This window comes from Geotrypetes seraphini, chromosome 4 (assembly GCF_902459505.1).
Source record: "Geotrypetes seraphini chromosome 4, aGeoSer1.1, whole genome shotgun sequence".
In the NCBI taxonomy this organism is placed as follows: domain Eukaryota; kingdom Metazoa; phylum Chordata; class Amphibia; order Gymnophiona; family Dermophiidae; genus Geotrypetes; species Geotrypetes seraphini.
Window position 1 is genome coordinate 85,281,052 of NC_047087.1, and position 13,700 is coordinate 85,294,751.

The window sequence follows — 13,700 nt, forward strand, 5'->3', positions numbered from 1 at the left end:
TACGAAAAGACAGCAGAGAACTGTGGAAGGGTATGAAGTGATAAAGGCGAAAAAACAGTGTGACAAGGCAGTGGCTGCTGCCAGAAGGATTCTGGGCTGTATAAAGAGAGGCGTAGTCAGTAGAAGGAAGAAGGTGTTGATGCCCCTGTACAGGTCATTGGTGAGGCCCCACTTGGAGTATTGTGTTCAGTTTTGGAGACCGTATCTGGCAAAAGACGTAAGAAGACTTGAGGCGGTCCAGAGGAGGGCGACAAAAATGATAGGAGGCTTGCGCCAGAAGACGTATGAGGAGAGACTGGAAGCCCTGAATATGTATACCCTAGAGGAAAGGAGAGACAGGGGAGATATGATTCAGACGTTCAAATACTTAAAGGGTATTAACGTAGAACAAAATCTTTTCCAGAGAAAGGAAAATGGTAAAACCAGAGGACATAATTTGAGGTTGAGGGGTGGTAGATTCAGGGGCAATGTTAGGAAATTCTACTTTACGGAGAGGGTGGTGGATGCCTGGAATGCGCTCCCGAGAGAGGTGGTGGAGAGTAAAACTGTGACTGAGTTCAAAGAAGCGTGGGATGAACACAGAAGATTTAGAATCAGAAAATAATATTAAAGATTGAACTAGGCCAGTTACTGGGCAGACTTGTACGGTCTGTGTCTGTGTATGGCCGTTTGGAGGAGGATGGGCAGGGGAGGGCTTCAATGGCTGGGAGGGTGTAGATGGGCTGGAGTAAGTCTTAACAGAGATTTCGGCAGTTGGAACCCAAGCACAGTACCGGGTAAAGCTTTGGATTCTCGCCCAGAAATAGCTAAGAAGAAAAAAAAAAAAAATTTTAAATTAAATCAGGTTGGGCAGACTGGATGGACCATTCGGGTCTTTATCTGCCGTCATCTACTATGTTACTATGATAGTAATCCACAAAGAGCAGTAAAGTACGGTACTGTTTAGCCCATTATATGACCGGAGCTGGATCAGTGGAGAGGTGACTCCATCACTGGTAATATACTCTGATTCATAATTTTTTGCACAATCTGAATTCACAGAACAGAGATCCTAGCTAGAAAGAAGTGATCTTAATGCTTGTGTGGCATAGTGGTCAGAACCACAGTCTCGGCACCCTGAGATTATGAGTTCAAATCCCTGTGACCCTGGGCAAGCCACTCAATCCTCCACTACCCCAGGTACACTAGATAGACTGTGAGCCTGCCGGGCAGATAGGGAAAATGCTGGAGTACCTGTTTTGAGCTTCTTTGGGAGGACAGGCTAAAAAAAAAATTGAACAAATAAATAATATTTTCCTTCCAAAGATGGAGGCTTCCTTGCTAACACAGGCTAGTGATTTCTGCTCCTTCCTCCCTCTTGTAGGTGGCTGGCTGTCAGGTTAGAATTTTTGGGCAGTTTATTGGTTTTCTTTGCTGCATTTTTTGCTGTCCTGGCCAAAGACGAGATGAAGGCTAGTACAGTAGGATTATCCATCACATATGCCCTAAATGTAAGTACAAAATCTGCATTCAGTTTAAATGAGATCTATAAATTCTGTGGAATCCCATTGTTAGTCATTCTATGTATAGTGTTAGCATTAAGCTCTTCATCTGGAAAGGGTGGACAGTTTGCTGTAGATTTCAAGATCTTTCATTTTTATTTAAAAAAAAAAAAAAAAAAAATGCTCCCTCCCTCTTTAACACAGGCCCTTGTGTTTCAATGGAGTTTAATGACATGTCCCTAATACAAGAATTAGGTGACCATTGTCCCCTGGCTCTTGCACCAGTGATCATGGTGACTTTGTAATGTCTGAAGCATTGCCATGCCATGTTGCATGAGACAGTCCCAGATCACCTCAGATAATATGAACCTTTGCGTCCCTTGACTGCTTGATTTTCACCCAGATTTAGTGCTGCCACTTCATACCGTTGTTGATCACTTGATAGCATTTTCCAAGTTACAGCCATATGATAAAATTGATCAAGCTAACAGCTGCTGATTTAACATATCCTTTGTATAGTAGCCTAAGTTCCAACCCATCATAGATTACATAAATTCCCGATTCAGCAGATCTGATTGACCATAGTAGTCAAAGCCTGAGTCAGCCAAATACTGATCAACAGTCTCTCATTTTTCAAGCTGTGTTTTGCCTTTAGTTTCTCAGTCTCTTTTTGTACTTTTATTATCCAAGAAGCATGAAATCTGTTATAAGTAGAAACAAAATACTTATTTCAGATCACTCAGACTCTGAATTTTTGGGTCCGCAAAGCTTGTGAAATAGAAACGAATGGTGTTGCCATCGAAAGAGTTTGTGAGTATGCGGAGCTGGAGAAAGAGGTAAGCTCAAGGAAATGTTGAGAACTAAGGTCTAATGAAACCTGGTCCAGCTCAAACTATGAACCAGGTGAGGCCCTGGCCCAGGGCACCCGTGATAAAGGGTGCCAAAACCCCAGTTCGGATTACCTTAAAACTTCTAGAAACATAGATGCTTAACTGGGATTTTGGTGTCCTTTATCATCAGTATCCTGAACCAGTGCATCACCTGGTCCAGCAGGAAGAGGAGACATAAGAATAGCCTTACTGGGTCAGACCAATAGTCCATCAAGCCCAGTAGCCTGTTCTCACAGTGGCCAATCCAGGTCACTAGTACCTGGCCAGAACCCATGGTGTAGCAATATTCCATGCTACTGATCCAGGGCAAGCAGTGGCTTCCCCCGTGTCTTTCTCAATAACAGACTATGGACTTTTCCTGCAGGAACTTGTCCAAACCTTTCTTAAAACCAGCTACGCTATCCGCTCTTACCACATCCTCTGGCAACGAGAGAGAGGGAGAGAGACTGGATCACAGGTGGGGGGAGGGAGAGAGATACCAGATTACAGGGGTGGGGGAGCACCAATGCAAAAGTTGGCTCAGGGCGCAATGGTCCCTAGAGCAGACCCTGAATGAAACATATCTTTTTTTTTTTTACTAGACCACAGTGGTATGAGAATTGAGGGTTTACTATATAACTACTGTAGGCACGCACTTCTAGGATACAATTTCAGGATTCATCTTGGCCCTGGGAAAAAATGCACACTCTGCAAGGTGTGAATCATTTCATTGGATTGGAACAAAAACTCAAATGTTAAGTGAAGTGCCTTTGAGATCTTGTCAATCTCTGTCCACTTAAAATGAATAGCACCTTTAAAAAATCATAAATTAATTCAAAGGGACATTGTGAGAGGGTGAATGTGTAGCCATGAGTGAGTGCTGTGCGAGTGTTGGTCGAGTGTGTCTGGGGATTTTCACCAAACAAGAAAAAGTGGTTGGACGCTTTGATTTGGTATTGTATTGATTTGAGTTCCATGTAGTCACAAGTAAGGACTCTGTTCCTCTGTTCAATTGGTTCTTTTGTACCTTATATTTGGATTCTTTGCTGCTGACAGCATGGTTCTTGTATACCAGGAGTGTACTGTTACTGTTTGTGTTCTTCCACTGCCAATAAAGTGTATTTTTTTAAAAAAATGGAATTTGAAAATACCACAGAATATAGCCCAGTGTTCATTGTTGTCATTTATTCAGCCAAAATTAATGCAATTTGCTGAGCAGGTGGGAAACCTGGAGATCTTTTCAAATCCAGCAAAGATGGAACCTATTAGTAGTGCCAAGGTCTACAAGAGCATTTTTGTATATGTGCAACACTGCTGCTCTGCTTAACATTCTGCTATTAGTGAATGACACGGGGACAAATTTTTCCGCTTCCCCGCAGGAACTCAATTTCCCTGTCCCATTCCTGAAAGCTCTGCCTTAACTGCACAAGCCTTATGCTTATGGTTTTAAAGTATTTGAGGCTTGTGCAGATGAGGTGGAGCTTGCAGGAATGGGGTAGGGACAGGAAAAGAACTTTCCGGGATGGGATGGTAAAAAGAGTTTCCACAGGGACGGGGAAAAATTTGTCCCCTTGTCATTCTCTAGCTGCTATCCAGTCATCTATGCTAGAGAAATCAAAGGATTTTTTTTGTTATCTTACATATTTTTGCACTCTTGCGAACTTGTAAATATAGTATGCTGAAATAATTATATTTTAGGCTTCTTGGATATCATCTATAAGACCTCCACTGGGATGGCCAGAAGAAGGGATTGTTGAATTCAGCAGTTATGAGGCTCGTTACAGGAAAGACCTGGATTTGACTCTTCGGGATGTAACTTTCCAGATCTTCAGTAAAGAGAAGGTATCAGGCATTCTGTTCAGCAAGACCAAAATATTTAGCACTCCTCCCTAATTCTTCCATACTGAGTTAGCATCCATTTTACAGCTGGCAGCTTGAGCTGTGATGTTGACTTGGCCATATGTATTTTGTGGAGCAAAGGTACACAGTGATTTCTTGGATCTCTTTTAGCATATAGCACATACAACAGCAAGTCTCATGAGCTGTAAATATATTTTTTTTAGTTACAGTTGCAATCTAGGCCTGATCCCTTTATTATAAGGCATTAATATTTTCATGTAAAAGATTTTAGCATGAAATTAAGTGTATCTAACACACATTTCTGTCCTCCTTTCCTGTAGAGTTGGCTTAGCACTGTAATTTGTGTTATAAGCCAGTCCTGCTTCCTGAGGATAACCATTTGGCATAAGCACTGATCTCATTTTAGGTTGGAATTGTAGGAAGAACTGGAGCTGGTAAATCAACACTCACAAATTGCCTGTTTAGAATCATAGAACGGTGTGGTGGTAAAATCATCATAGATGGAATAGACATAGCAACGATTGGACTTCATGATCTTCGCAGAAAACTTAACATCATTCCTCAGGTAAGGACTTTCATCCAAGCAGTGGATACGGTGTGCTGGCAGATATTGCACAGATACATATAAAGCATGACTTACAGATTATTCTAGGTCTTGAGAGTACCTAGTTTATACCTTCATTCTGCAAGATGCTGATCCAATGTCTTTCTATCATGTTCCATATGTGAATAATGTTGGATCTTGACTTTGGAACTCACTTTAATCGTCCAGAAAAAATGCAAAGCTTGGATTTTTTTTTTTTTTTATTTTGTTTAAATTTTGGTTCCTTTTTTTTTTTATAATTTTACATGGTTGGTAGATTTTGATTATGTTTTTGTTTAGTTTAGTTTTACTGGGAGCCGGAACAGGATCCTAATTTGATCGATTTTTATGTATGTTATGTCTTGGTTTTATTGTAATTTATGTTGTATGTTGTGTAAAACACACAGAACAGATTGCAGATGGGTGAATACAAATGTTAGGTATTAAAACAAGAGTCGTGGCAGTGACTTGTTGGACGCTGCAGCCTTAGAATCCTTTTACAGTCTTCCCACTTTATTTTTTAGGACCCTGTTTTATTTTCGGGAACACTGCGAATGAACTTGGACCCTCTGGACAAGCATTCAGACATGGAGCTGTGGGAGGCTCTGGAGATGTGCCACTTAAAAAGTTTTGTGCAGGGACTTCCATTCAAGCTGGATCACGAGATTGCAGAGGGAGGTGAAAACCTCAGGTACCATCTAAACTGGCAATATGGCATGAAGACTTTGCTAGTCTTTTTTTCTTAAAGTACATTAATTTTCCTTCAGTAAATTTTCACATATCTAGGAATTATTACAAAAGGGATGGTTAACAAGACTAAGAATGTTATAATGCAACTGTATCGCTCCATGGTGTGACCTTATCTGGAGTATTGCATTCAATTCAATTGCATTCAATTCTCCTTATCTCAAGAAAGATATAGTGGCGCTAGAAAAGGTTCAAAAAAGAGCGACCAAGATGATAAAAGGGATGGAACTCCTTTTGTATAAGGAAAGACTAAAATGGTTAGGGCTCTTCAGCTTGGAAAAGAGACAGCTGAGGGGAGATATGATTGAAATCTACAAAATCCTGAGTGGAGTAGAACGGGTACAAGTGGATCGATTTTTTTTCACTCTGTCAGAAATTACAAAGTCTAGGGAACACTCGATGAAGTTATAGGGAAATACTTTTAAAACCAATAGGAGGAATTTTTTTTTCACTCAGAGAATATTTAAGCTCTGGAATGCATTGCCAGAGGTTGTGGTAAGAGCGGATAGCATAGCTGGTTTTAAGAAAGGTATGGATAAGTTCCTGGAGGAAAAGTCCATAGTCTGTTATTGAGAAAGATATGGGGGAAGCCACTGCTTGCCTTGGATCGGTAGAATGGAATGTTGCTACTCCTTGGGTTTTGGTCAGGTATTAGTGACCTGGATTGGCCACCGTGAGAATGGGCTACTGGGCTTGATGGACCATTGGTCTGACGCAGTAAGGCTATTCTTATGTTCTTATATGTGTGTGATGAAGTAAACCACATTGCTACTATTGAATTCAATTCTTATTTATGGTAAACAACAGTTATAGTCTTTCCCCTCAGCTCTAAACAATTGTCTCTGCCTAAACCATCCTGAGGAGGGAAAGGCTGGGATTTTTTTTTTAACAAAAGCCTTTATTTAGTAAATATACACAACAACAATATGAAAACATAACAAATAGTATAAAACTGCAAGTACACAGACAGGTGCATATGGTTCCTTCAATGAACCCCCTCCTGTTAACATAACCAATACTCAAAACATCTCTTTAGCAATTCCCCTCTCACATCCCACACCCTTCAAGATACAGAGTCTTTTCTAAGCTTCAAGTCTCTGCCACTTGGTGCAGAACCTCCCATCCTGTGGTATTTCAGAGCCGACAATTTATTAACTACCACCCTCCAATCTGGCTCCACCAACAGCTTCCAAGCATCCAAAATACTACAACCCAAAAACCCTTGACCACTCTACAGATCCACCACATATGCAAATAAGTTCTTCCCCCCTCCCCCCCCCCTGACCCTCTCCAGCACCTTCCAACCCCTCCACCCTTCATCTTGGCCAGAAGCTCTGGAGTATAATACCATTATGAAAGCCTTATATCCATTTTCCAGCAGAATGGTAGGCATTCCTAAGGAATTAGTATGGTGTCTTGAACTCTCCCTGACAAGCAAAGAAAATCTCTGCCCCAAGTCTTGTCTCCTATGCCATCATGTATTTCAAAGCCTCTCCCCACTCTTTGTATTCAAACATTTATAAACTGCCCAGATCTCTCCTTTTTTCAATAGCGGACCTAGTAACCTCTCAAAACCTGTTTTCCCCCTAAGAAATTCTTGACCTGTAAAGAGGGGAATAGATCTCGATGAACTAATCCATACTAACCCTGCAAATCCCTAAAAACCCAAGCCTCGGACCTATCATACACACACCAACACTTTATTTTCCCAAGACATAAAGACTCTCACTCCCCTTCCTGGGCCAAACTCCATGTTATCTTCAGTGGGGTAAACCAATAATACTTCCTCCCCTCCAATAAAACACTCCTAGATGTCCTCCAAACCTTCAAAGTTGTCGGAACTGACACTGGGCCATCCTCAATTCTGCCTCCCCCTGGAACCCAAAGCAGGTGCATGAGCGAGACCCTATCCACTCCCATTGAAAGCTACCATACAAGAAGCAATGGCTGTTCACTGTGTCCTCCAGTGCCTCTGCAATATGTTGGATCCATCCCACTGATTTTCTCCATAGCCTGACCCTGCTGCCTTCTCTGTTTCAGGTTTTTTTGGGGGGATGCCAATGAACCACTCCCCGCTGCTATGCAACTCAGAATAGTCACTCATGTCTCCTGCTTCAGTGTTTCACTGATTTTTATGGGAAATATAGTTCTAAAGATGGAGCTTCCAACTCGGGCATCCATCTTCATTGGTGATGTCACTTTCTCTCAGAGGGGAGGGAATTTTTAATCAAATTCTAGGTTTAAAACTGCTTCTGGATCCTTACTGGCACCAACATTCTATTTATAAATTATTATTAATTCCTATATTTTAGAAAATCAAGCATTATCATCAGTAGCTGTTGCATGAAAGTAACTGAGTAGAATGGAAAAATGTTACATAGCTTATTCTACACTCTGTGCTACATTTGTTTATAATATCAGGTTTGCTTGTACTATTCACATCTGCATTATAACCCTCTGATTTCTCTTGTCAGCGTTGGACAAAGGCAGCTTGTATGCCTTGCCCGTGCTTTGCTACGGAAGACTAAAATTCTGGTCTTGGATGAGGCCACAGCCTCTATTGACATGGAGACGGATAACCTAGTGCAGTCCACAATCCGCAAAGAGTTTGTCGATTGCACTGTATTAACCATTGCTCACAGACTGCATACAATTATGGATTCTGAAAGGTAGGATTTATTAATCCATTGTGTTCTTCATTAGGTAGAATGAGCAATGCACAGCACTGTTACAAACTTTGAGAAAGAGGCCAATAAAAAGTACTCGAGAATCTTTTTAATTGTGTTTTCTAAGACTATCTCTCCAATTCTATATAGTACATTAAAAAAGAAGTCAGTGCCAAAATGGAGGTACCCTCCTCCCTCCTTATTCATGGTTTCAGTACCCGCAATTTCGACTATTCCCGGTTTGTAGCGTGCTGGCTCCTCCCCCCAAATTACATCATCCATGCCACCACCTATTCCAAATCAAGTAAAGGGGTGCTTACCTGCCATTGCAAAGGGGTGGGCTAAAGCCTCATTTCCACCTGGCCAAGTGCAACCGGGGCTCATCTCCGCCGGGACCCTTGCACACCAGCGGCAGCTGCCACTGCCCCGACTGGAGCTCCGCCCAGCCATTGGCTGAGACCGTCACGTGAGCACCACTGGAATTTGGGTCCGCAGCTCTGAGGAGAGGAGACAGGCGTGAGGTAAGAGCAGTGGCTTGGTGGAGTGGGAGGAGTTGGAGTGACGCGACGGGAGTTGGCGGTGGGCTTCTCTCTCTTCCCTGCTCTGTAGACAGAGCCAGGGTTAAGAAGAGACCCGGGCAGGTGGGAGGAGGAGGTGAATAACTTTCTCATAAGTTATTCACAGTTTTATCATATCCTGGAGGGTTTTTAAAAGAAAACCGCGAACAACATATGAGAAAGTTAGTTGTGGTTTTTCCGTATTTGCGGCTATGTTCCACCTTTAACCACCGGGAATACGGAGGGAGGAGTGTAAATAGTTATATGGAGGAGTAGTCTAATGGTTAGTGCAGTGGACTAAGATCCTGCTGGAGTTGATTCAACGGCCTCACACAGAATTGACTGATTTACTTCCTTTTACTTTATCTTTTTGGTTTTTTTTAAGTTTTTACTCTTTATCTGTCTTGAGATTGTTTTATTGCTATGTTTATTTACATCATTTACTATATTACTGCCTTTTATAAAAACACTGTTTTCCTCTCAGGCACTATGGGGTCCTTTTACAAAGGCGCATTAGCCGTTGTAGCGCACGCGTAGATTTGGCGTGCGCTAAACACTAACGTGTCCATAGACTTATAATGGGTGCGTTAGCATTTAGAGCGCACGTAGATTTAGCGTGCGCTAAAACGGCTAACGCGACTTTGTAAAAGGACCCCTTAGTTTAGATTGTGAGCCCAAATTGGGTCAGAGAGGGCAGTTTTTAATGTGCCTATCATTTTATTATTTAACTTTGTTAACCGCCTTGATTTGACAACAATTGTTAAGAAAAGCGGTATATCAAATAAACTAACTGTAACTGGAGAACTGCGTTCAATTCCCATTATAGAACAGAATGCAGAGGGTTAACATAAACGGGAAATTCTCGGAATGGGAGAGGGTGACTAGCGGCGTGCCCCAGGGCTCGGTTCTTGGGCCTGTCTTGTTCAATATTTTTATAAACGATCTAGAAGATGAAACAACTTGCAATATAATAAAGTTTGCAGACGATACAAAACTATCTCGCGCGGTTGACTCTCAAAGGGACTGCGAGGAACTCCAGGAGGATTTGAACAAGCTAGAAGCGTGGGCAACAAAGTGGCAGATGAATTTTAACATAAACAAATGCAAGGTGATGCATCTAGGGAAAAATAACAATGAACACGAGTATAAGATGTTGGAGGCGACATTAGCAAATAGCGAACAAGAAAGGGATTTGGGGGTACTGATTGACAGAACCCTAAAGCCTTCGGCTCAATGCGCGGCAGCGGCGAAGAAAGCTAATAGGATGTTGGGTATGATTAAGAAGGGGATCACGAGTAGATCGGAAGAAGTAATAATGCCACTTTATAGAGCAATGGTCAGACCGCAGTTGGAATACTGTGTACAACACTGGTCTCCATACCTCAAGAAAGATATAATTCTGCTGGAGAGGGTACAGAGGCGAGCCATGAAACTTGTGAAGGGATTGGAGAATTTGAGCTACAAAGAACGCCTTAGGAAATTGGGACTATTTACCCTCGAGCAGAGAAGACTGAGAGGGGATTTAATAGAGACTTTTAAAATAATAAAAGGATTGGATATAATAGACCAAGAAGCAGCATTACTAACTTTTTCAGATGTGACACGGACAAGAGGTCATAGACTGAAACTGAGTGGCAGCAGGTTCAGGACGAATGTCAGGAAGTACTTTTTTGCACAGCGCGTGGTGGGAATTTGGAATGCTCTCCCGGAGGATGTTGTGACAGAGATTACTGTTCTGGGATTCAAGCACAAGTTGGATGCACACCTTCTTGCAAATCATATTGAGGGCTATGGTATATCTGGGTCTCCATTCGGCAGTACCTAAAGGGGCTGCCACGTGTGCAGATCACCGGACTGGATGGACCTCGGTCTGATCCGGTGAAGGCTTTTCTTATGTTCTTATGTTCTTTTTACCCTAAGTAAGTCACTTAATCCTCCATTGCTCCAGGTACAAAAAAAATGTAGATTGTGAGCTCACTGTGGACAAGGTACCTGCATATAATGTGTACAACGCTGTGTACCTCTAGTAGCATTATAGAAATGATTAGTAGTTATGTAGGTTGACTGCACTTAGGCGCTATTCTATAAGGTTGCATCTAAGCGCTTTAGCACTTATCAGCAAAGAGGGGTATGCACATAGGCACGTCTGGTGGTGCCAACAGTTAGGCACGCACATTTACACCTGCTGTAGACATGGCATAAGTAGATGTATCACTGCCTACGTATGCTATAGTGGTTTTGGTACGCCAGTTTGCTGTTATAGAATACTAAGTTATTTCTTTTTCCCTAGCAACAGCAGCAGATGAATCCAGAGACCAATGGGATAGCTCACATCTATCAGCAGGTGGAGATAGAGAAACTGATTAACAGGTGTATTTATTGGCTGGCACTCCTCCTGTCTCATCAGTATGCTCTACCTCCCAGCAGGGGAAAGTCGCTATTATCCCAGGACAAGCAGGCAGGTATTCTCACTAGGGGGTGATGTCATCAGACAGAGCCCCGGTACGGACGTCTCACAAGCACGTGTTGCTTGTAGAAACTTAAAGTTTCTAGATGCCCGCACCGCGCATGCGCCGGTGCCTTCCCGCCCGGAGATCCGGGCGTGTCTCCTCAGTTCTTTTCTTTCCGCGGAGCTGAGAAGTTCAACTTCATCATGCGCTAGCTGAATTCAGTTAAATTTGCCTTCCTTGTCCGCGTTTTCGCTTTCTTTCTTTTAATTATAGTTAACAGTACATTTCTTTTCAAAAAAAAAAAAAAGAAGATTATTTCTTCCGGCGGGTCGAACGGGCCGGCCACGTGGCTCAGGCCCACAGGCTTCGACCTCGCGGCGGAGATTTTCCGGCCTATGTCCCGGCCAATCACCGGATTTAAAAAGTGCAGCAAGTGCCAACGCGCGATTTCACTCACGGACCCTCACCGGCGCTGTTTGCAGTGTTTGGGTCCTGACCACATTCCGAAATCGTGCAGGCCTTGCTCTACCCTTACGGCACGCTCATTCAAATGGCGCTGCCTATTGTGGGAATCGATGTTCAAGATGGACGCAGCTAAGGACCCCTCAGCCTCCACTTCATCTGATACCTCCCCGGTTCGGGCGAAACCGGTATCGACCCCTCCTGCATCGAGTGTGGTGAAACCGGCATCGTTCATCCCGACAACATCCATGAGCTCGACGTCGGTGCCTGCCCCGGTCTCCTCGGTCCAGGTACCTCTTCCTTCCACAGTACCACCAGTGGTCATCAAAGTGCCGAAAGCTACTAAGCAGAAGCACTCGACCTCGAAGGAGCGCGATGACCGTGCAGGAGGACCCCCTTTCGGAGCGGATCCCTCCTTATCGGCTTCGCTACGGTCCGTGCTGGAAGCTCAATTCGTTGAGCTCATGCAGACCATCGGACCCGGGCTCATCGCTGCCATACAGGGTGACCTCCCGGTACCGGTCCAAAGGGGCGGCCCGCCCCCTCCCCCCCCCCACACCGTTCGACCTCGAAAACCGACGAGGACGAACGAGGGAGGGCGGCGATGCCCATGCGACAAGTCTCGCTTACCGATATGCCGCCATTAGAGCCCATTACGCCTCCGCGCCAACATGGGACCAGACCTAAGATCGATACTCAAAGCCCTGGGCATAGTCAGGAAGAGTTCCTCCGTACTCCTTACCAGACTTGGGTAGCATCGCAAGAATCCGCATCGCAACCCCAGTTGCGATCCACCGCTTCCAGCCCTATCTACCACTTGGGGGCCTCGGGAGACCATGCGATGCACAGACGATCCCGATCCCCGTCCCGCCACCGAGACGGGCACCGATCAAGACACTCATCCTGGCACTCTTCACGCCATTCGGAGGTGTCACCGCAGAAAAAACTGCAACGTATGGGATACTCCTCATCAGACGTGTCCCCTCCGGAGGGACCGGAGTACGAGGAGACAACCGTACCCGACTCTCCTTGCCACTCCCCGATGTCCATGGATCCGGAGGCCTCTTCCTCCTCCAGCCCGTCCCACAGACCGACGCTGGCGGATCAATTGTCTTTCTCATCATTCCTCCGACAAATGGCGGATGATCTGGATGTGACCCTTGACACAGGCTCCCGATACTCCAAAGAGTATCTGGACACCATGCATCTACCTAACCCTCCAACGGAGTCGCTTCGGCTTCCCCTGCATAAATTGCTGGATCAGACCTTCATGCAGTGTTTCGAAACACCGTACTCCATACCGGCGATTCCCAGCAAAATCAATGCTCGATACCGCATCGTGCACCATAAAGGGTTTGAGGGCCCTCAACTCTCCCACCAATCCCTACTGGTCGAGTCCTCTCTTAAACGCTCTCATCCCTCCCAGGTCTACGCCTCTGTACCGCCGGGCCGAGAGGGGAGAACGATGGACAAATTTGGTAGAAAATTCTATCAAAACTCCATGATGGCGTCACGGGTGCTGAACTACAATTTCTTTTTCTCTTCCTATCTGGAGTCCTTCTTGCCGGTGCTCCGCAAGTTCACTCCATTCATAGACACCCAAGCTCGATTCGAGTTCGAGGAAGTGGTAGCCTCCCTCTCCCAACTACGCCTCCAGCTGATGCAATCCTCCTTCGATGCATTCGAACTCTCGGCACGTGCTGCCGCAAGCGCGGTAGCCATGCGTCGTCTGGCATGGCTCCGTACAATCGATATGGACCCCAACCTCCAGGACAGACTCGCCAACGTACCATGTGCGAGAGCTGACCTGTTCGATGAGTCTATCGAGACTGTAACCAAGAAGCTGTCGGATCATGAAAAATCCTTTCAATCCATCCTGCGGCCCAAACCCAAACCTCAACAGTCTCGACCTTCCAGACCACCCCTGATTTACCAGCGGCGTTACATGCCCAGACAAACGCCTGCCGCGAGACAACCTGCGAAGAGACAACCTCCCCAGAAGTCTCAGCAAAAACCTCAGCCACC

General features: G+C 44.6%; 1 protein-coding gene across 4 annotated transcripts in view; it reads left to right on the plus strand.

Annotated features, from left to right (window-relative positions):
* LOC117359556 (multidrug resistance-associated protein 1-like) overlaps positions 1 to 13,700 on the plus strand; it is a 128,267-nt gene that overhangs the window by 103,757 nt on the left and 10,810 nt on the right. For 2 of the 4 annotated variants that reach the window (XM_033942530.1, XM_033942532.1), the window contains exons 22-27: positions 1,364 to 1,490; positions 2,216 to 2,317; positions 4,049 to 4,192; positions 4,617 to 4,775; positions 5,318 to 5,484; positions 8,015 to 8,209. In XM_033942530.1, the coding sequence (XP_033798421.1) occupies positions 1,364 to 1,490; positions 2,216 to 2,317; positions 4,049 to 4,192; positions 4,617 to 4,775; positions 5,318 to 5,484; positions 8,015 to 8,209 (894 nt within the window). Of the gene's footprint in view, positions 1 to 1,363; positions 1,491 to 2,215; positions 2,318 to 4,048; positions 4,193 to 4,616; positions 4,776 to 5,317; positions 5,485 to 8,014; positions 8,210 to 13,700 lie in introns of those variants that run through there. The other 2 variants (XR_004539264.1, XM_033942531.1) reach the window with 2 other exon arrangements.